The sequence below is a fragment of the Anabrus simplex genome, chromosome 1 (assembly GCF_040414725.1).
Source record: "Anabrus simplex isolate iqAnaSimp1 chromosome 1, ASM4041472v1, whole genome shotgun sequence".
NCBI classification, from domain to species: Eukaryota; Metazoa; Arthropoda; class Insecta; order Orthoptera; family Tettigoniidae; genus Anabrus; species Anabrus simplex.
This window is the reverse complement of record NC_090265.1, coordinates 1,365,232,845-1,365,256,447: the sequence shown is the minus strand read 5'-3', so window position 1 is coordinate 1,365,256,447 and position 23,603 is coordinate 1,365,232,845. Positions and strand designations below refer to the sequence as shown.

The 23,603-nt window shown below is 39.0% G+C and overlaps 1 protein-coding gene across 1 annotated transcript in view; it reads left to right on the top strand.

The window, feature by feature from the left end:
- The window catches only part of LOC136859080 (uncharacterized), a 357,013-nt gene that overhangs the window by 277,135 nt on the left and 56,275 nt on the right, over positions 1-23,603 (top strand). The window contains exons 16-17 of the mRNA XM_067138671.2: positions 1,121-1,249; positions 16,512-17,312. Coding sequence (XP_066994772.2) covers positions 1,121-1,249; positions 16,512-17,312 — 930 coding nt within the window. The remainder of the gene's footprint in view (positions 1-1,120; positions 1,250-16,511; positions 17,313-23,603) is intronic.

Genomic DNA, 23,603 nt, shown 5'->3' with positions numbered 1-23,603 from the left:
GCAATGTCTTGTTTTACTTTAATATATTTTTTATCATTTGATAAGAAAATAAGGAATTGCAAATTAGATCTGCTGATTATTTCAAATTCATAATAATTTCTTCCACCATCAATTTTAAATTCTAGTCTGTGGATACATTTTAAAATTCTAATTACTATTACATTTAGTTTCACCTCATACCATTAGGAGCTAATTACCTAGGTGGTAGGCCCCTTTAAACATTAACAGTCATCATCATCATCCTTCTGTTACCTTCTTTTATTCCTGTTGCCTGGATACCTTCTCCACATAGTCTGGTTTCCCACGTTCAGCAGTTCACTGAAATATTCTTTCCATCTGTTCATTATCTCTTCTGGTTTTGTCTGTATTACTCCTTTATTCTTCACAAATTCTGTGTTTACCATTTCATTCTAACAGTTTCTTATAATACCAAATAATTTTTTTCTCACAGTTCAAATCTTCCTGGGTGAATGTTTCCCAACTTTTCTTCAGCTTGCATTCGGGAGATAGAGGGTTCGAACCCCACTATTAGCAGCCCTGAAAATGGTTTTCCGTGGTTTCCCATTTTCACACCAGGCAAATGCTGGGGCTGTACCATAATTAAGGCCACGGCTGCTTTCTTCCCACTCCTAGCCCTTCCTTATCCCATCGTCACCATAAGACCTATTTGTGTCGGTGCGACGTAAACAACTAGCAAAAAAAAAAAAAAGTGTGTAATTTGATAGAATTTGATGTTGTTCCATCAAGAACAGGACATATCAATGTATTTTATTAAGTTGTTTACTTTTCAGGTATAATCTGTTGTTATAAGTTTTCTTTTTCAGGTTTTATTTCCTAAATTTTAATTATTCATAAATTAGTTTCAACAGACTGAAGAACTTAACAGTTATAAATCCATTGTCTTGTCAACAAAATTTTACAAATTAGCATTGTGAGAAATAAATGAAATAAAAGGCATGCAAGTTCATTACTCATTTCTTTCTTACCAACTGTACAGCACCTTGGGTAATACATTTTCCACCAAATGTCTCAGCAGTAGTGACTCCAAGTCTGTCTATCCCAATTTTTTCATTTTCATTTTTTGAAAGCAATTGCTAAAAAAAATTCTTTGTTTTTTCAGTCTATATCTGCCAGTGAATGGATGAACAGTATTGCCCAGGGCACCCAAGCTGGAGAGTTGACTGCCATCTTTCCACATCAGTTGTTGGTAGCAGTTGATACGGAGAAGGGAATGAAGGATAAAAGAATGGTATGTACATATTATAATGTTTTACTATCATACTTCTTGCTCCTTTTACTACATACAGTAGCATGCAAATTAATCCAAACAATATACAGAAATATGTTCTCATAATATGCCATAAGAACTACTGAAAATCTGTTCTTCAATTACAGTGAAACTCTGTTAAGAAGTTTTTCAAGGGACTGCAAAAAAAAAACTTCTTAAGCAGGAAACTTCTTAAAAGGGGTAATGCCCAAAAACTTATTCTGTACTTTGAAATACATGTGAAACACACAGCCAACAGATTTCCTTGTTTGTGAACAATACCGAAATAGGCCGATATATAAGAGCTGCTTACAGAAAGCCACAATATAAAAATTTGATTATCATGACAATATTTTTAGAGATAAAGTAAAATAATTGAACATACCATATTATAAATATATTTGATAAGAGAAGGGAACATATTAAGTTATATAAAAACGTTGCAAGGTTTGATTATTTTAGCAGGCAGAACCATGTCCTTCCACACTTCCCTTCCCTCCGAACTTACACTCTCTGCTTCGCAACAAATTGTTTTGTAAGCGAAAACCAAAAACCCCATGGCACTACAGCCCTTGAAGGGCCTTGGCCTACCAAGCGACCGCTGCTCAGCCCGAAGGCCTGCAGATTACGAGATGTCATGTGGTCAGCACCACGAATCCTCTCGGCCGTTATTCTTGGCTTTCTAGACCGGGGCCGCTATCTCACCGTCAGATAGTTTCTCAATTCTAATCACGTAGGCTGAGTGGACCTCGAACCAGGTCCAGGTAAAAATCCCAGACCTGGCCGGGAATCGAACCCGGGGCCTCCGTGTAAGAGGCAGGCACGCTACCCCTACACCACGGGGCCGGCATTGTAAACGATGCCGGCTCGATTTTTAAAGCGTTCCAGCCACCCGCTCGACGCGGTAAAAGGTACCCTTAATTTGCATGAGGCTTTCTCCTGCACAATAGTCCCACTGAAAGGTATGTTTAAACTTCGCTGTTGTTTAAACCATATTAGCAGAACTTGTTCTATTTCATCGTACTTTTCAGATTTAACTTCCTTACAATTTGCTGCAGTATTCCCTGCAGAAGCAGATATCTCTTCTTTCTTCGCTATAATATCGTTCAAAGTAGACGGCGGCATCCCCAGCTCCTTTGCCAAAGCAACACGAGAAAGTGTAGATGACGCCACTTTCCTTATAATCTCCACTTGGTCTTTTATTGTTAGTGCCTTTCGCTTGATCTCTTTCCTCTGAGTTGCGCTCATTTTCACTTTTAAAAAAAAGCTTGTACGTTGACATTACAAGTACAACTAACTTCACCTACTCCTATTCATACTAATTACGACGCTACACTATGCTTGGCAATCCGTAGCTTAGGCTTACAAGAAGCAAAGACAAGACGTGTACTAGTTTGTTAGCATGTGCTTTCTATCTTCCTCACACCCCTGACACCTGCTTCAAGGATAACGGCAGCAAATGGGAAATCTAGCAACTTACTCTTAAGAGATTCTTAGAACCTAGGCCTAAATCGCCCCTGCATTCCTACTGGTTGTCACGGCAACGGGCGTAGTTTCTGGCTGTTTCACAAGTACCGCATGGCCAAGCCAGTATTGAGTTTATTTTCCCGCTTCAATCCTCTTCATGCTATAGGTAATGAAGAAAAGAAACACAGGTTCGAAGTTGGTAGAAATTAGTGCATGGAAATGTATCCGGGGTATTACGTGGGTGAGATAAAGGTGCAGTAGCAACGCTAGCACATCTAAACGTAAACAGTTTCTTTCCCCGCAAGAATTTTATTTCATGTCTCCTCATCCTTGTGCTACGTTCTAATAATGTGATGTAATAATTACGAGTAACACGATAATACAATGTTTAGCTCGTATAAAGGTAAAATTAAAAATAACTTTCAATTTTATGCCAACACGTGGTATTGCAATGCCTATGTGTGCCTCCCTCAACACCCAGTTGTCTGTCAACATTCGTTCAACTTCGTACACGATCGGGATCTTTCGGTTGGCTGTTTGGCGGCATGTGTATCAGCTGGCTGCTGGCAAATCGGCTGTTTCCTGCATAGAGTCGCGAAGTTGTTTTTATTCATCTCACTAATAATAGACACGGAAAATCTTATCAGTTTAGTTCAAAAACGTAATTTCCTCTACGCCAAGGCCCACAAGTATTATTGCAACAACGTAAGATAGAATGCCTGGAAGGAAATAAGCAAGGGAATGAAAAATCAGACAGGTTAGAATATTCAGTTTTGTGGTAGGTTAACAGTAATGTTGTGGGCAAATGCACTTTACGGTTTTTAATTAATGTTTAGGCCACCTCGATTAATGACTTCACCCTGTCGCGGCCCGCAAATTACTGCATTAAAGTTTTATCAAATCATTCATTGCGTACTTTATGTTTCTTACATAGAATCCCGTTCGATTTTATTCCGTTAGATGGAACGGTGGAGTGGAAATTTTGACTGATGGGTTCGATTCGATTCCACAAGTCGAGAGTGAGCATCTGCTGTCCGTGTTGTCATAGCGCGACGTCATATGGCCGTGGCAGGCCCGCACATGTTCCGTGACACCAGACACACACCGCGAGCGCGCGCACGGTCTAACACAGGGTGCAACTTGCGCGGAGACTGGAGGGTTCTAACCACGGGCTGCTTTGAGCGGACGTTTTCTATCTCAAGGGGCTCTAAAATCTGAACTGTTTAAGCGGGAAATATATTTACAACAGAACACTTTAAACGGGAAAAATATACATATGTCTTAATGCAACTGATCAAGGGACCAAGAATATCACACTTCTTAGGCGGTAAAACTTCTTATGCGGGAACTTCTTAACCGAGTTTCACTGTATAGAAAAACATACTTTAATTCTTGAGGTGATCTCCTCTGTTCTTCAAAACAACAGCAATACATTTGGCATGAATTCCACCAGTTCCAAATATTCTTTATCTTTATCACGAAACCACACCCTGATCAGCAAACATGTCATGCTCACTTTCATTGAGCTGCCCAACCACAACTTCCTTCTGTCAGTGATAAAAAGGACCCTGTTTGTCTGTACCGCTTCAAAATTGGATTTACTGTAGCTGAACCGATCTGTCTAGTGACTCTATGCTCATTATGTTTCTCTTTGATATTCGGTCCTTTTCCAAGCTATGTACACTTTGATATGGCCACTTCTGGCTTCTCGATTTTGACTAGGTTGTAACTTCTCTGGACTTTATAACAGATGATGGTCTTATGGAAGGTTTATCTTTCAACTGGATAGTTACATACTCTGCTTGACGTGACTTCTTCTGTGGTTTTGTGTAGAACAATGGGTTCCACGTAAGCCTCTGTGGCTCAGACGGCAGCGCATCAGACTCTCACCGCTGGGTTCCATGGTGCAAATCCCAGTCACTCTATGCGAGATCTGTGCTGGACAAGCAGGAGTAGGACAGATTTTTTTCCGGGTACTCCGGTTTTTACTCTTATCTTTCATTCCAGCAACATTCTCCACTATCATTTCATTTAATCTGTCAGTCATTAATCATTGCCCCAGAGGAGTGCGACAGGCTATAAGGCCATCTATATAATAGAACTTGAAGTAATGTAATGCAAGATACTTGGGTTTGCAACTGTTAAATGTCTCTACCATCGGCCTAAGTGCCCCCTCAGGTGGGATTAAGGACAATGAATTCTTAAGGAAAAGTTGATTTTCACAGTTGGCTAACCTTAGTTTTTGAAGATTGTTTTGTTCTTGTGTCAAGGTTGTCAACACTTCTGCCCCCTCCAACTCCTGTATCTATCAACCAATCACAATTTTTGTGAATATTCTCTCTAGCCAATTAAAATTGGGGATGTGTACAGCCTATCTGTAAAGAGTTCTGAGAACTTCCCCTTGAAATACTATAAAAGCTGGGCACTTTAGGGCTGTATCGTAATTTGTCATCACTCCAGTTTATTGTGTGCGGCATATACTAAGGTGGCAGGGGCCACTGCCGGCGTTCGGAAGACCCAGCAACTCAAGGTAATGGCAGAATATTCTTAACATGTGATAGCTCCAGGCAGATAGCTTGAGGGGAAGGTTTCAAACTTCTTTTATTCATGTAAAGTTCTAATTTCACGGTTTAAATGTAGATATTCGGCAAGTCTGAGAACTCTGTTCAAATCCCAACTGGGAAATGTGTAAACTGAAAGAAATAAGTTTCATAATGATAGATCCGTATTGAACTGTGATTACAATAGAGTAAAATAATATATTATTATTGGTCCACCTTTTCAATACAAAATTAAAATTACATAGGGACTAGTTTCGACCTAGTAATAGGTCATCATCAGCCTGAAGTAAGTCAAAGATCGAAGAAAACATAAACATAATATAACGCTTCTCTGGTTTCCTAAGCCTCCACACGCAACTATTGCCATGTTCAAAAAAACTGAAGAGCCTTCCAACATCCATGTATTTTGACGTCTATCAATACTTTATAAAACACGACGTAATCTTCTTCGATTATACAACAGCTAAGAAGAAGCCAGCATTCAACCTACTATTCTTCTTTATTGCATCATTTAGTTCACAGTGGTCTTTTATAATATACGGCGCACCGAACTTTACATAAATTCCGCTCAGTGCTTCGTCAATTTGGATGAGTTATTATTTTTAATATATCTCTACTCAACTTCCCACTTGGTATGTACCTTTAAAGAGACTGTACTTGTGTTTACATTGTTTATGTTTTCTTCGATCTTTGACTTACTTCAGGCTGATGATGACCTATTACTAGGTCGAAACTAGTCCCTATGTAATTTTCATTTTGTATTGAAAAGGTGGACCAATAATAATATATTATTTTACTCTATTGTGTAAACTAAAGGAACAAATAGTGATTAGCCTCTGTTTATTCACATTCACCTTCATGTGGTGTGACTAAAGTTTCTAATAATCTAAAATTTTATACAATGAATTGGAAACAATTCTCTAAACACATGGGTAAATAGTGAATATATCGAGCTCGGTTAGTAGGTGTTGGTGTTGTTGGTGGTGTTGTTATTATTTACGTAGTTATCTATGGACTTTATTTGGTATAAATTGTGGTTGTATCATTTATTACTTGAGTGTTGTATGATCTGTCTTGTGTAACAAAATATGCAAGGTTAATTCACGATACATCTGTTGTATGTATATTAACCCCTTAAGTGGGTATGACGTCTGTGGACGTTTTCGCACTGTGCTTCTACAGTGGGTATGGCGGCATTAGTCGATTGTAAAATATATCTCTTATTTATCTTGAATGTGAAGGCATATGGCGTTGCCATGGAGTCTATCGCATTAGTTGATGTGTTTTCCACGAGATCACACTGTGTATTGTTTTTTAGAGCTGTCACAGCTTCGTGAAATGTATTTGTTTTGGCGTGAAGTTCCCGCGCAGCCATTTATGTCGCGAAGAATGACTTCCAAACGTAAAAGAGATCTGCTTGATTGTGCAGGTATTTTGACAGTTTCATAATGTTAGTATCTCATTATTAAAGAATTATTATTATTATCGTATTAGATTTAACTAATTGCGTAGACATTTATGAAGGAAATATTTAAATATCACAAAGTGGGGAAAAAGTACTCAGGGCAAGTTACGCATGTGGAGAATTTAATACCCAGTTAAGGGGTTAATAAGAGTTTATTTAACCCTTTCACTTTCAAGCCCTCAAGTGATGGATGTGTGAAAATTATTAGCCATATTTACCCCACTATGCACACATTTCTTTTTAAAATACGTGGAAGGCACACCAATAAAGATAACGGCATGAAAGTTTGTAAACTTACAGTATATATTACTTATTATAACTGCATGTAAGTCATATCCCTGAACCAGAAGGATTCTATTTTTAATAATAAATGTGGAAACAAAGTTACAAGTTTCAGATTTTGAAAGTTTTGAAGTAATTCTGAGAAACGGTGTTCAGTGTACAAATTTGAGATTGATGTTAGTAGAAAGGTCATATTATTGTTTACTAGCATGGTAAATATCAAGATTCTATGTGCACTAGATACAAGGATAGATTAAATTGTGTAAAGTGATGTATCACTGAAAAAAGTCGGCCATTTGATATAAAATACACATTTCTTACTGGAGATGCTGGATTATTATCATCGTCATTTACACCTTCTGATTCTGACAAAGAAACATCATTACTTGAATATCGATTCAGTGAAATTGTTGGCTAAATTTACTCTATTTGCCATGTCGCATGCGATAAATAACTAGTCCTAACCTAAAGGAACTATATCCGACGAGGCTATATCTAACACTGATGAAGGGAATGGATGTGTTTCTCGAAACATGTTTGGTAAAATAAATAGTTTTCTATCATTATAAGGTGTATTGACAAGGCAGACTCAAGTAAAACTATTTTAAATAGTTCTGTAACAGATTCAGACAAGTCACTGTAGGATCAAACATAATACCTATTATGGTTAAGTTTGTCAACAGTATATCTAACACCTCGCTTACAAAATGCACCTAATTACCTAAGAAAACTATGTCATAATGAACTAGCAAGTACAGTAGAACCTCGATAATTCGAAATCGCTTAATTCAAAATCCCGCCTAATTTGAAGGAGGTCTCGTTCCCGGAAACATGAGATACAGTTTTGCATGTTATTTACTTTGTTTAATTCGAAATACGGATAATTCGTAATTCGAAGTACAATGTCGGCCCCATTACCGAAATTTAGACTTTTAATTCAAAACTGCCGTTACATTTTAAAACAGTAGTATGTTACAGAGTAATTTCAACTCAAAATTTATCCGCGTCATAATAGAACGCGTATTCCGGAACGTGGAGTGGTACCGTAGCTTTCCGCATTTACACTCACTTCGTTGGATCTACAGTGCGCTTCATGATTACCAAGTTGAATGAAATCGGAATTCTTTTGTATTCAAACTTTTAAGGAACGCCGTAATATCACGCAACGGGCAGTGTGCGGGAAAACAGAATCCGCGAACACTGGCGATGCCGACAGTTGATGAAAATAATAATAATATTTAAAAAAACGTGGCTCATATAATAAATTCGTAGGCACCAAACAATATTGTCATTGCCGATGAAACTGTATTACTTTATTTTAATGCGAGCCCAAATGATCATATGGTTTTAAAGGAGGAAGTGCCAGCCGGGGAATCGTACAAGTGTGAGGGATGGGGGTCATTGTAGTGCGTTGCAATCGTTGCCTACGTTATAGTACAAGGCCTGGAAGTAGAGCCCGTAAAACGCTACGGAAGTGGTTACATTGAAGTTCAATGCCAGGCCGCTAGGATCGCTTTCCTGCCCCCAGTCTACCAGGCTCGCGCCTTTAAACTTGTTCATTAACTGAGTTAGTTGTGAATGTATTATGTATTTGTCTGATGTTAATTAAGCATTCGCAGTTCCAGTCATAGTTTATTCACGAGAAATTGAAGGTAATGGAATTTCGTTTCACAAGTTTCCAGTGAATGTTCTATGTTCGAAACATTATACAGAGGAAGTATTACGCATGAGATATGACTTCAAGCTGATCGAAGTAGGCATTTGTTCCTAAGTTTTTATCCGAGTTACGTCATAAGAATCGGGCGATCCCAAAATTTGTCACTGGACTTTTCTTTAAACTATGCTACCGTGACCGGCAATCATTTGAGAGGCATCTTCAAACTCAGAAATCTTAAATTAGGAAACCAACGAGGAAAATAATTTGCCCAACAAATTTCACGAAAATGAATGTAGCAAGAGCTAAAAATATTGTATTTTCCCCTGAAACAATCTCTGGTTTGAAAAGTATGGAGGTGGTTTTGTCCCGAGAGCATAAAATGCAGTTTAAAATAAGCCATTTGTTTTATGGAGCATGTTATTAAATTGTTCAATGCGCATAACGTCTGCAATGCCTCACATGGGACATATTCAGGAACGAGAACAAAGAAGCATCTTGTAACCGGGCGAGTTGGTCGTACGGTTAGGGGCGCGCGGCTGTGAGCTTGCATCTGGGAGATAGTGGGTTTGGATCCCACTGTCGGCAGCCCTGAAGATGGTTTTCCGTGGTTTCCCATTTTGACACCAGGCAAATGCTGGGGCTGTACCTTAATTAAGGTCACGGGCGCTTCCTTCCAATTCCTAGGCCTTTCATATCCCATCGTCGCCATAATACCTATCTGTGTCGGTGCAATGTAAAGTCACTAGCAAAAAAAAAAAAAAAAAAAAAAACATCTTTTAGTACTGACGATGAACTCCTCAGTTGGTTAATTAATGATTTCCTGTCATATATTTAGAAACTTAAAATGCATTCAGAGAAAGTAAAAAAGAATCATGAGAGAAATGTGTCAGGCATAGATCTTGACTACCCAGTCCACTGTGGCCTGCGTAAAATACCTCATAAGTATACATTTGCATTATGCATTGACGAGGAACCTAACGAGCTATACATCGAGCTCTTCTTCAGCTACCTAAGACGCCAAGTGGAATACAATGACATTATGGTTCGTGTGGCAAAAGAAAAAACAGACTGTAAAGGCTGTTTAGAACATATCTGTTCTCCAGCTACTCAAAGTCCAACATTGTGTCTTATTCGTTTTCAAGATTGAGGAGCCCTCAGATACCAAAAATCATCGTCTGTGGCACTTCTGCAGTGAACGACGGAATTTGTCACTTCCGCTACGTAGTACTTGTCCCGAAGAGAATTACTAAAAGGTGTACGTTTATTTTTTTGAAAGACATGTTCAACAGTGAAATTAAGTGTGGAAAGTGTAAAGGCGACAAACCACCTCTTTTTCTACTATGAAAATTTCTGAGACCTCTGTTAGACAACATTGCTTTGAGCCACTCAAGTAGAAGACAGAAAGTTTTGAAACTTGATAAGAAGCCCCTCAGAAGGAAAGTTTTGAAACTTCAATGACAGATCCAAGCCAATGCAGCACCGCTCTATAAATAAAGTACTGTCAATACTCGCAAAAACATTCAGTTCTTTTTATTTAGGATATACTTTACTTATTGACATACACGGCCATGCGAAATACAAGGGGGCAAGACCGCGATCCTAGCGGCTGAATGTTGAACTAGGAAGCAACCCGTTTCCACGAGTGCATTTCAAGGCCTTGTATTATAACGTAGGCAGCTGTTGCAATGCACATGGAAGCGAGCAACTTCATCCCCTCGTCATAGGAAAGATCGATAAGCCACAATGTTATGGGCGTCGGGAACTTTCTATGCCAGTACAAAGCATCTAAAAATGCAAACAGTACAGAAATCCAAAAAATAATGCATTTGCACAGGGGAACCAGCATAATTTATCCCCGTCTTTGAATTGTGTGATATTTTTCTTTCGTTGCGTGAGGTTATGTTTGTAAGTTATTTACCCAAGTGCATTATTTGAACATTGTAAATGCACCTTGTTGGATACATGTTGGAAATAGTTTTTTCCCATGGCATTTGAAAGGTTTAAACCGTGAATCGAGGTGATTGCATGTATTAATGAGTCTTAAAATACTTTGTGACGCGGCAAGTGTTTACATTTCTGAAGTACAAGAGAAGTGCCATGGCGGGAAATCGTACAAGTATAGGCATCGGAAATTTCGATTTTAAGGACATCGGGCACTTTCTGTGTAAATACAAGGCATCTGAAATGCTTACAGTATAGTAATTCAGTGAGTAAAGTACTTGCACATGGGAGCCAGCATAGATTTCTCGTCTTTGAATCGTGCTTTTTCTTCTTTCTTTCGTTGCGTCAGGTTATGTTTGCCAGCGAGATATCCAAGTGCATTATTTGAATACTGTAAATACACCTTCTTGCATACATTTTGGAAATAGTCTTTTTTCATGGCATTTGAAAGGTATAAACTGTGAATCAAGGTTAACTGCATGCAGTAACGGGCCTTAGAATATTTTGTAACGCAGCGAGGGTTGGTACTTCTGAATTGCGAATTGGCGGTTAATTCGAAATCACGTAATTCGAAGTCTGATTTTTGAGACCCAACGACTTCGAATTAATGAGGTTTTACTGTAATCTAAATATAATACATATGATACTGCTTAATTTCACTATATAATCAGTATCATCAACGAAAACAAAGAGGAATGATCGCAAATTTGCCACCAACCATGATTTTTTTTTTTTTAATTTCGTGTGGCTATTTCTAGCCGAGTGCAGCCCTTGTAAAGCAGACCCTCCGACGAAGGTGGGTGGCAGCTGCCATGTGTAGGTAACTGCGTGTAATTGTGGTGAAGGATAGTGTTATGTGTGGTGTGAGAGTTGCAGGGATGTTGGGGACAGCACAAACACCCAGCCCCCGGGCCATTTGAATTAACCAATGGAGGTTAAAATCCCCGACCCGGCCGGGAATCGAACCCGGGATCCTCTGAACCGAAGGCCAGTACGCTGACCATTCAGCCAACGAGTCGGACACCAACCATGATGTAAACAAGACACCGAACTCCAGTGAGCACATGTTTTAAACTCTAAGAAAATTAATAAATACAGATAGTTGGCAGTTCCCGGGGAGTTAAAACTGTGCTCTTCTTGTTCTGTGCAAAATGCTGCTATTTGGCATGTAAATAATGAAATAATAATAATAACAACAAAGCCTGGTAACAATGAATCATTACCATGTCAGTTTTTTGCAGGAACCGTGGGTACGCTAAAGTGTTAATGTAAGAACACGTAATTAATAGTATATAATGTACTACGCAGGTCGAGTCATAAGTCATGGCAACTATTGTTTTCTCGCGAACAGGAGACAACACGGAAAATCTAAGATATGCATTTGGAAACGTAAAGTATGTACTTGTGTATGATGCCACTAGATGGTGTATGTAAATAACAGTGTGGGTCTAAGCATGCCCCCAAGTTCAGTGTGTGAGTGAGAGCATCAACAAGCAGGAGCAACGATCGTATATTAAAATAGCAGTTCTCCACGGCAGAAATGCATGCCAATGCCATGCAGAGCTTCAGGAAGCATTAGGTGTGCATGCCATGCCCTATAGAACAGTGGCGAGGTTATGGTGAAATGAAATGGCGTATGGCTTTTAGTGCCGGGAGTGTCCGAGGACATGTTCAGCTCGCCAGGTGCAAGTCTTTTGATTTGACTCCTGTAGGCGACCTGCGCGTCATGATGAAGATGAAATGATGACGAACACGACACATACACCCAGCCCCCGTGCCAGCGAAATTAACCAATGATGGTTAAATTCCCGAGCTTGCCGGGAATCGAACCCGGGACCCCTGTAACCAAAGGCCAGCACACTAACCATTTAGCCATGGAGCCGGACGGGGTTATAGTAATCCTGGCATACGATGTTCAAGGCGTTCTTGTGTGTCATGCTGGCATACGATGTTCAAGGTGTTCTTGTGTGTCATGCAGTGCGTGAGGGGCACACTGTCAGTGCAGTTTATTACAATTCCTTTTTATTGTACCAGTTTCACCGTGCAGTGTGAACCAAACGTCCAGATCTTTTGGACAGTGCCATAATCCTACACTATAATGCGACAGCTCACACAGCAGCCATCGTTCAGCATCGCTCACACCGGTGGGGATGGGAGGTTCCTCCACACCCGCCTTATTTGCCTGATCTGAGCCCATGTGACTATGGTCTAATCCCCAAAGTCAAGAAACCATTATGTGGACAATTGTTTGCTAACAAAGACGACATTGTAACAGCATTTCGGAGGTGCCACACGTTAACGATACACATGCAGCGAATGGTATTCAGCACCTGTCCCAACACTGGCAATGCACCGTAAACCTTGGGTGATTATTTCAAAGGTCTGCAACCAGTGGAGACCTGCCCTTTGTACGTAGCCTTGTGTATTTTCTGTCTGTACCATAATAAAACAATGTTTACCAATGGCCTGTGTTCTGTCACTTTCCTACGAGAATCTCCTGAAGGTAGAATTGTCTTCAGGCACTATGCATAAGTACATGCCCCATATTTCCAAATACATATCTTAAATTTTCCGTGTTGTCTCCTGTTCGCGAGAAAAAAAGTAGTTGCCATGACTTATGACTCGACCCTCGTATTACCTGTAAATATGATGTATAAATCTAATGTAAAGTTGCGCAACACAGGGTAGTAGTCTAGAACAGCATACGTTTGTCACAAGAGTTTTACAGAACATTCTATTAATTTGTACATAGGTTATTGGAGACTCAAGAAGATTCGAGAAAAACATGTTGGGTCATACTTTCGTAGAAGCCTGGCCTGGCAGGGTATGCTTCTTTGATTGGTTCAAGATGACAGTTTATTAGTGTGTGTGTGTGCGTGTGTGCGTGATATATTTGTAAATAAAATAGTGTACGCAATTGACAACATCCCTTGTGTGCATCTTTGTAAATACGATAACTGGCGACCATGTGTGTCAGGGCGTGAGAATAATTTTCGGTAGTGAATAAGAGTGTAAGTGAAAATCAGAACAAAATGCAAGTGATACTGGAAAATATGTCTGTAACACAACTTCAAGACGAACTTGCAAAACGAAATCTTCCGATGAATGGCGGTAAGAGAACATTGAAGACACGGCTAGAAGAAGACCTCATTAAAAACGGTGCAGATCCGCAAAAGTTTTTTATCGAGGTGGATGAACAACCTTACTCGTCATTGGAAGAGGAGGCAAATATGACCGCAGTGTGTTCCAACCTAATGAGCATGATCCAGACACTCAGTTCCTCCTCAACAGATCAAATTTTGAAAGTAAATGACAAAATCGCAGACATTAATTCACAAGTTAATTCCACCTGAAGAGAACAGATTTCACAAGTTAATTCCACCTTAACAGAACAGATTTCACAAGTTAATTCCATTTTAACAGAACAGATTTCCGAGCAAATTTTGAAGGTAGATGACAAGGTTTCTGAAACTAGTACAGTTTTAACCAGGCAGATATATCAAGTGTACATGCAGGTTTACAAAGTAGAACAGTGCCTAGGATAAAAAATTTCAACCATAGATGATAAAATTTTATCCCAAATTAGTGACGTCACCAGTCAATTAACACAGCAGATATCGGACATCAGGTCAAAACCGGGGCAGGTTGAGCAGGTTGATAGTAGGGTAGGCCAGCTGGAAGGGGACATCTCAAACCTCAAGGAGGAGATGGAAATCCAGGTTTCCGGCATCAAACAACAGGTTGAGAGAAGAATTTCTAACGTCAAAGGAAATTTTGGGAGGCATATTCTGCCATTGAAGGAAGGCTAGAAAACCGGATTTCGACCATCAAGGGAGATGTGCAGAATATAAGAGGAAGTATCCTTCATGTGGTAGAAGATAGATTAACTCGAACAGGACCTATCGCCACACCTTCAACCCCCTCAAACCTAACCGGTAATACAGCACACCTAGACCCAAAGGTCATTAAAGAGACCATTCCGGAATACTACGGGCAACTGGAAGAGAACCCGACTAACTCATTGAGGGGTCAGTCAGTCTACTAGGAAGGACTACTCTACTGGAGGACATCTTCGTTCAACTCGTCACACCACAGTTAAAGGGGCAAGCTGCTACTTGGTGGAATAACTTGAAGGGCTTAAACTTAAACTGGACTGATTTCAAGAGGGAATTTCTTGCTAGGTTTAATTCCGAAGGGGTGAAGAGCTCTGAAAAGGAAGCTACTGACTGATGCACAACCCACCGGCTTGAGAGCTAGCGCGTTCATCCTCCAGAAGTACCAGCTCTTCAAGTGGCTGCATCCTGAAGGAAGCAAGAACGAGATCTTACCAGACATCGTAGAGCTACTCCACGATAAGATTAGACCCCTAGTGAAAGTATCGCAACCATCCTTTGACAATCTACGTAGAATCATCACTCAGTTGGAAGAAGAACACATGAGCAAAGCCATGGAAGAGACCAGCTCGGTTAGGAAATGCTACCAGTGTGGAAGAACGGGACACCTGAAGAACAAATGCCCAACTTTGGCATCGGAAAACCAGGTCCGGCCCATTCTGGATTGAGGGGGGGGGGGGTGGAACCAGGAACACGAATGCGTCTCAAGACCAGACAGACAAGCAGCCCTGGTCAGATAGGAAAGGAATTGGTCCGATTGTGATCAGCACAGGCCAACCTTGCCCAGTTATTATCTTGAAGATAGGCTATGAGCATTTTTCAGCCATACTCGACAGCCAAGCAAGCCACTCATTTGTAACTGAGACTGTTGCCAGATTACTACCACCTAAGAAGTCTCACCATCTCGGAAGGGTAGTGGGAGCAGCGGTCGGGGTAACTTATTCCATCCAAGGACAGATTAACCTAACCGCTAAATGCATGGACCTGCCTATTGTAATTAACGTTGCAGTGATTCAGAACCTAATACCTGACATTATATTAGGTCATGACTTTCTGGTAGAATACGAGGTGATCCTAGACTATGCAGCTCATGAAGTCTTTTTGGGAAAAGACAGATGTCTGAGGTGATATAGACGTTGCTTCCCATAAGGAACCTGAAATATTAGTCCCGAATGAGTAAATTTATAATACCAATATAAATGGTCCATTATTAGACATTATAAATTTTCCAGCTAACTTATTCCTTGTTGCCAGCGTTTCGCCCCAGTGTGCTAAGTTGGGTTCATCAGTTGGTAAATAGCACTCCCACCAAGACGCATGGCTAGTGCATATCGTGGAGGCCAGTGCGCAGGCTACTTGAAGCCACCGGCAATGCCAACGCACTATGAGAGACTTAGTCTCATTTTCAGAAATTGATGCCTGCCTGGCTATCAGATGATATAGATGTCAATTCCCATGGGGAACCTGAAATATTAGTCCTGAATGAGTAAATGAGTAAATATACATTTCAAATGGTATAAGGCACACACGTTTGTGACGTATTTATTGACTCACCCTCGTACTTCCCAACTGCTGTAAAACATTTTAAAAATATATAAATAAGAAAATGAAGTCCTTGTAACTTGGATTTATTCCTAATTATTTACAAGTGCAAGAGTAGTTAACAAATAGAATGAAATGGTCATTCATTGATGTTCTAGCAAATGGAAAGTTTGTCACCATATATCTTGTATCTTCTTTGCATGTCGAGGTACTAAACCAAGTAGTTCAAGTCTGAATTCTTCAAATATGAACTGAGGAGAACTTTGTATTCTTAGATTATTAGTGATTAAATGTAAATGATAGATTTAATGATGCTTAAATGGTCATTTACTGGAGCACTTACCTTATTTGTTAAATTTGATAAATACAGTATCTGTGTAACTTACTGGAAAGAGATGAAAATTAAAATCATTCTTCTTTTTGTTTTTATTTACAGATACTGAGTTTCATAGAACTGAAGGATTTTGAAGAGGTTGACGGAGTGCATACATGTCATCACTTATGTATGCATCCTTGTCGAAAACTTTCCAGTATTACAGACAGAACTGTTGAAGAGAAGCAAGATGAAGTTGAAGAGAATAGTAATTCATCTCCAATTTATACACAACCAAGCAGTCCAGAGAAGTTAAGTGAAGTGCCAGCAGAGGATGAAACAACTACCATGGAAAGTCTTGAAGATGAGCAGGGTATTTCATTTCTGGTAGAAAGACACCCGCGGACAGGAAAGCAGTGTATCATTTTGCCATTCCAGCAAGTGAAAGAAAAAATGTTCAAGGTGAATAAAGAAGTACTATCCGATGAGTTTCAAAGTGAAACTGATATGGAAGTTGTCTCTGCAAAACCTGATGATGCGGTGGAAGAACGCTGTTACTCAATGCTGAGTGAGCCAGAGAAAAAACTGTTGCGTACTGTGAAGAAAGATATGGAAAGACTAAATTTAACATCAAAATTTAAAGTGTCCTTTCCCTTACATAAAGCAATTAGTAAGGATAATGAGGATCCAATTTCTAGTAAAGATTCAGAAAAGAAATCGGGTAATCCTGATAATGTGAAAGTGTACCAAATGGTTGTCAGTACTACTAAAGAACGGACGAAGCTTTCTAAGAAATTATCTTCCTCAGAAAGTGTTAGTGCAAGTGATCCTTCTGGAACACATGACAGCAGTGCAACCTTTCGTCCTGGAATGTATGAAGATGTGGCTAAAAAGTATGGTGTTATTTTGTGTGACTTTTATACGGTAAGTAGATTCAGTATATACAGTACTTCTGATTTGTAGACTGTTAGATGAAGGTGATCTTTTATGGTTTAAGGTTCTGGCCCATGCATGCTCTATCTGTTGCTGGTTTATTCCTTCTAACTGATATCACTGCCCTGCGATGGTTTCATTGCCATCATCCTGTATAGTTTTCTAGGATGGCTTTTGCACCCTGAAACGGGATCCGGCGTTACTTTTTCTGCATCACATCACATTTCTTTAAAAACCCTATTATGTTTTTCTAATATCCCATATTTCTTTTTTTATGCACACACACTAATACACATGTTTCTTTGTTGTGAGAAGTGTTGCCTTGAATAACTTCTCTGAATTAATTTATTAATGTGAACTACTGCAGCCATTTGGGAAACCTTCATAATCACATTCACAACTTAGAGTTGACAACTCTCTACAACACAGTACGTTTGCTGATTAGCACCCTTCTGTTGCAGTGTTTTGTGCATTTCAGTCTGGGTCATACTTCACTTGCTAATGAGAATAGATAGTGTCCTGTATGTGAGTGACATAATATGTTATTCTCTATATTGAACTTAAATCATCATGTTACATCGTGGTTGCATGAACAGTCCAGATATATTGTGCTAAGCAGGTGGAAGTTTTGTGCTGATAAAACAGTGGCGCAATATAATAGAGTTCGTCAGAAAGGCCTATTGTGTGTACTTTGGCATCAAACAGAGAGACCAAGACAAGCTGTTGGAGACTCGTAAAGTTTGCAGGACCTTTGTAGAGCAGTTATGATAGTGGATGAATTGCAAGAATACAGCGCTGCCATTCAGAACACAATGGGGTGGGGACAACCTACAGACCACAGTTTCCACTGCTACTTCTGTTTGGTGAGCTTGATGGGTTTTAGCAGCAGGAACGAAAGTAAGATTGTGTATCCAAGTAATATTTCATCCACAATTCTACCCGTTCATCATGGCCCTTATGTACCAGTATCATAGAGTCTGGGACGATTATATGATGGCTCCTCTTCTGAAGATGAGGCAGAAATGGCTGCTGCTATCTTTGACTGTGATTTCTCACCAGAAGTTGCTAGGAAAGAAACCAAACTTTTCAAGAAAAGTCTCTTAAATGACTTGGTTTGAGATCTTTGTCTTACAAAGGAATCTGCTGAGGTAGTTAGATCTAGACTCCATGAAAGGAACATGTCTGCACCAGGGACGACGTACTATTGGTACAGACAAGGCGAAGAATTTCTATCTTTTTCTAACGAGGGAACTTTGGTTTACTGCAGCTATGTTCCAGAGATTATGCTGAAACTAGGAGTACCACATTATGACACCACTCACTGGTGACTTTTTACTGATGCTTCCACGCTTGTTTTGAAGTGTGTTCTTCTTCGCAATGAAAGTGAACTTGTATCAGTTCCCATTGCTCATTTAGTTATTATGCAAGAAACATATGAAAATCTTGAGGTGATGTTCTGTAAAGTAAAGTATCAGGGAAAAAAAGGGCAAATGATATTCTTACAGGTCTAGAAGCATGTAAACAAGGATGTAAAGGAGAGGGCATATAATTCTCTGGTAAGACCCCAACTAGAGTATGGTTCCAGTGTACGGGTCCCTCACCAGGATTATTTGATTCGAGAACTGGAAGAAATCCAAAGAAAAGCAACTCGATTTGTTCTGGGTGATTTCTGACAAAAGAGTAGCGTTACAAAAATGTTGCAAAGTTTGGGCTGGGAAGACTTGGGAGAAAGGAGACGAGCTGCTCGACTTAACTTGTATGTCACTTGTAAGTGGTATGTATTAAAATTTACAATTAATTTATTGAAAACCACCTGTTCAATACTTTATAGTCTTTATGACTATGATATAATTATTCTATTAAGATTGTTATGGTACATGTTTCACCTGTCATAGCAGGCATCATCAGCCATAAATTTTATACTCTTAAGTCAGAGCTTTGAAATGGATGTTTTAAAACTATTCCTTAAAAACTAGTTGTTTACAATAATTTACAATGATGTATAAGAACATTATGGTCACGTTTTGGATTGAATTGGTTAATCTTTCTTAAAGTTTTAATGGGATATTGTATTCATTTTCCTATCTAATGGAGACAATGTAAAATTATATTAACACACATAATATTAATACTAGGTTGACAGTTGAAGTGAAATAGGAGTCAAAATATTTACAACAGATTTTTCAGTATGTATAAAAAATCAGTATGCTCAGCTTAAAATGAATTGTGGATTATCTAAAATCTTCTATAGATTGAAATCTTTTCTTTATTAACCCATTCACATCCTATTTAAATACTGTAGCAGTTCGCTGAGAAAATCCATTTAAATCCAGCACTGCGTCACACGTTGTGAGGATGTGGGCCACGATGAATTCGGCACCACAAAAACACGCTGAGGTGTTTTACCCCTTTAGGAGTTAAAAGCAAGTAAATCTTCAATGACATATCTACAGCCTACAGAAAACTACGACCTTTCTGGAGGTCACGTGGTCTCGCTGTAGACTTGCCCACCATCACCATTTGTATCACTTTCCGTGTCATCAGCACTACTAAACTCGACCTGAGACCTTCAGGGTCTATTTCGTCATCACAAACATCACTGTCTTCATAATCGCTCTCTAAAACACTATCTATTAGCTTTCGTATTCCATCTTCATGAACATCAACACATCTGCTTGGCGCCATGATTCCAGCTGACGTGAGCGAAATAATTTGAACAAGGATTCTTTTATCTTTTGTTCCAGAAGTGTGTGATAACCTGGAGTGTAGGAAATAACCAAAGCCAAATGTCTAAATTTCAGCTCAGAATGCATACAAGTGGCATCTTTGAGTTAGTAACTGAACTACATGTATTGATATACAGCAGTGCATCGCTGCGAGCTGAGCTCATCATTGGATTCATAAGCCGTGAATAACTTATGCGAGCTAGGGTTGTCAAATGATGTGATTGTGTTAAAATGAGTCTTTATTAATAATATTCCAAGTGGAAATGCTGGTTAGATAGCAAGTATAGCTAGTGGAGGATGCTGATCAAGTCTCATTCATAACAAGTTATTCCATCCTCTCTTTAAATATGCTAGTATGCTGCCTAAGTTATGAAACTTGTGAAGTTATAACCCGTGTAAGTCTGAAGAGGAGTTCAACTGGATTCTCAGACTTACACGGGTGATAACTTCACAAGTTTCATAACTTAGGCAGCATACTAGCATATTTAAAGAGAGGATGGAATAACTTGTTATGAATGAGACTTGATCAGCATCCTCCACTAGCTATACTTGCTATCTAACCAGCATTTTCACTTCGAATATTATTAATAAAGACTCTCATTTTAATAAAGAAAAGATTTCAATATACAGAAGATTTTAGATTATCCACAAATCATTTTAAACTGAGCATATTGATTTTTTTGTATATACTGAAAAATCTGTTGTAAATATTTTGACTCCTATTTGACTTCATTTGTCAACTTAGTATTAATATTATTTTACGTTGTCTCCATTAGATGGGAACATAAATACAATATCATATTAAAACTTTAAGACAAGATTAACCAATTCAATCCAAAATGTGACCATAATGTTCTTATACATCATTGTAAATTATTGTAAACTAGTTTTTAAGGAATAGTTTTAAATATAACATCCATTTCAGAGTGCTGATTTAAGAGTATAGAATTTATGGCTGATGATGCCTGCTATGACAGGTGAAACCTATACCCTAACGATCTTAATAGAATAATTATATAATAGTCATAAAGACTGTAAAGTGTTGAACAGGTGGGTTTCAGTAAATTAATTGTAAATTTTAATATATTGAATTTCAATATGGTCTAAAAGTGAAATTAATCACTTGCAATAAGTGGTAAGTTCCGAACTGTCAGTGGAGAGATGGCGAGGAATGACATCAGTAGACAAATAAGTTTGAGTGATGTCTTCAAAAGTAGGAAAGATCACAATATGAAGATAAAGCTGGAGTTTAAGAGGACAAATTGGGACAAATATTCATTTTTAGGAAGGGGAGTTAGGGATTGGAATAACTTACCGTAGGGAACCTGAAATATTTGTTCCGTCCATTGACACTGCCGGTGGCTCCAAGTAGCCTACGCAGTGGCCTCCATGGTATGCACTAGCCTTGCGTCTTGGTAGGTGTGCTATTTACCATCTGATGAGCCCAGCTTAGCACACTGGGGCGAAACACTGGCAACCAGGAATGAGTTAGCTGGAAAATTTATAATGTCCAATAACAGACCAACTATATTGGTATTACATACCACTTAGTCAAGCACCTAGTCTTCCTTCATCCAAGTCTTCCCAGCCCAAACTTTTCAACATTTTTGTAACGCTACTCTTTTCGGAAATCACCCAGAACAAATCGAGCTACTTTTCTTTGGATTTTTTTCCCATTCTTGAATCAAATAATCCTGGTGAGGGTCCCATACACTGGAACAATACTCTCTTTGGGGTCTTACCAGAGACTTATATGTCCTCTCCTTTACATCCTTACTAGAACCCCTAAATACTCTCTTAACCATGTGCAGAGATCTCTACCCTTTTTTGGCAACATATTTATGTGATTACTCCAATGAAGATCTTTCCTTATATTAACACCTAGGTACCTACATTGATCCCTAAATGGAACTTTCACCCTATCAATGCAGTAATTAAAACTGAGAGGACTTATCCTATTTGTGAAACTCGCAACCTGACTTTTAACCCTGTTTATCATCGTACCATTGCAACATTATCGAGGTCATTTTGCAGTAGCTCACAATCTTGAAACTTATTTATTACTCTGTACAGAATAACATCATCTGCAAAAAGCCTTATCTCTGATTCCACTTCTTTACTCGTATCATTGATATATATAAGAAAACAAAGTCTAATAACACTGCCTTGAGGAGTTCCCCTCTTAATTGTTACAGGGTCAGATAAAGCTTCGCCTACTCTAATTCTCTGAGTTCTGTTTCCTAGAAATATGGCCGCCCATTCAGTCACTGTTTTGTCTACTTCATTTGCACTCTTTTTTGCCAGTAGTTTCCCATGATCTACCCTATCAAATGCCTTAGATAGGTCAATCGTGATGCAGTCCATTTGACCTCCTGAATCCAAGATATCTGCTATATCTTGCTGGAATCCTACAAGTTGAACTTCAGAGTAATAACCTTTCCTAAACCCGAACTGCTTTCTATCGAATCAGTTATTAATTTTGCAAACATATCTAATATAATCAGAAAGAATCCTTTCCAAAGCTTACATGCTATGCATGTCAAACTGACTGCCCTATAATTTTAAGCTTTTTGTCTATCACGTTTATACACAGGGGCTACTATAGCAACTCTCCATTCATTTGGTATTGCTCCTTCAACCAAAGAATAACCAAATAAGTACTTAAGATATGGTACTATATCCCAACACATTGTCTGTAGTATATCCCCCAAAACCTTATCAATTCCAGCTGATTTTCTATTTTTAACTTTTGTATCTTACTGTAAATGTCATTGTTATCATAGGTAAATTTTAATACTTCTTTACTTCTTCTTACCTGTTCTTTACTTCTTTACCAACAATCTTTACATACTGCTGGCTGAATACTTCTGCCTTTTGAAGATCCTTGCATATACACTCTCCTTGTTCATTAATGATTCCTGGAATATCCTTGGAACCTGTTTCTGCCTTAAAGTACCTATACATAGCCTTCCATTTTTCACTAAAATTTATATGACTGCTAATTATGCTTGCCATCATCTTATCCTTAGCTGTTCATGGTGTCGACCTCTGTATGTCTTTTGCCACTACTTTCACCGTATGATATGAACCTGCATGGAAGTGTAGAGTGTTGAATATGAGGAATATGTTAAGGACGACACAAACATCCAGTCCCCAGGCCAGGGATATTAATAATAATTTAAAACCCCTGACCCGGCCAGGAATCGAACACGGGGCCGCCGGGTGACAGGTGGACACATTGCCCCCTACACCACGAGACCAGACACCTAATAGTCCTACTTTCAAGACCTTCCTTTCTATAACTTTTCTTTTTAACTATGGCAAGGACAGCTTCGTGATCAGTAATACCATCTATTACTTTGTTTTCTCTATAGAGCTCATCTAGTTTTACCAGCACCTCATCCAGAATATTCTTGCCTCTAATTGGTTACATCATTTTCTTCTGAATCAGCTGTCCTTCCCATATTAACTTACTTGCCATTTGTTGGTCATGTTTCTTGTCGTTCATATTACCTTCCCAATTGATATTTGGTAAATTGAGATCACCCGCTACAAT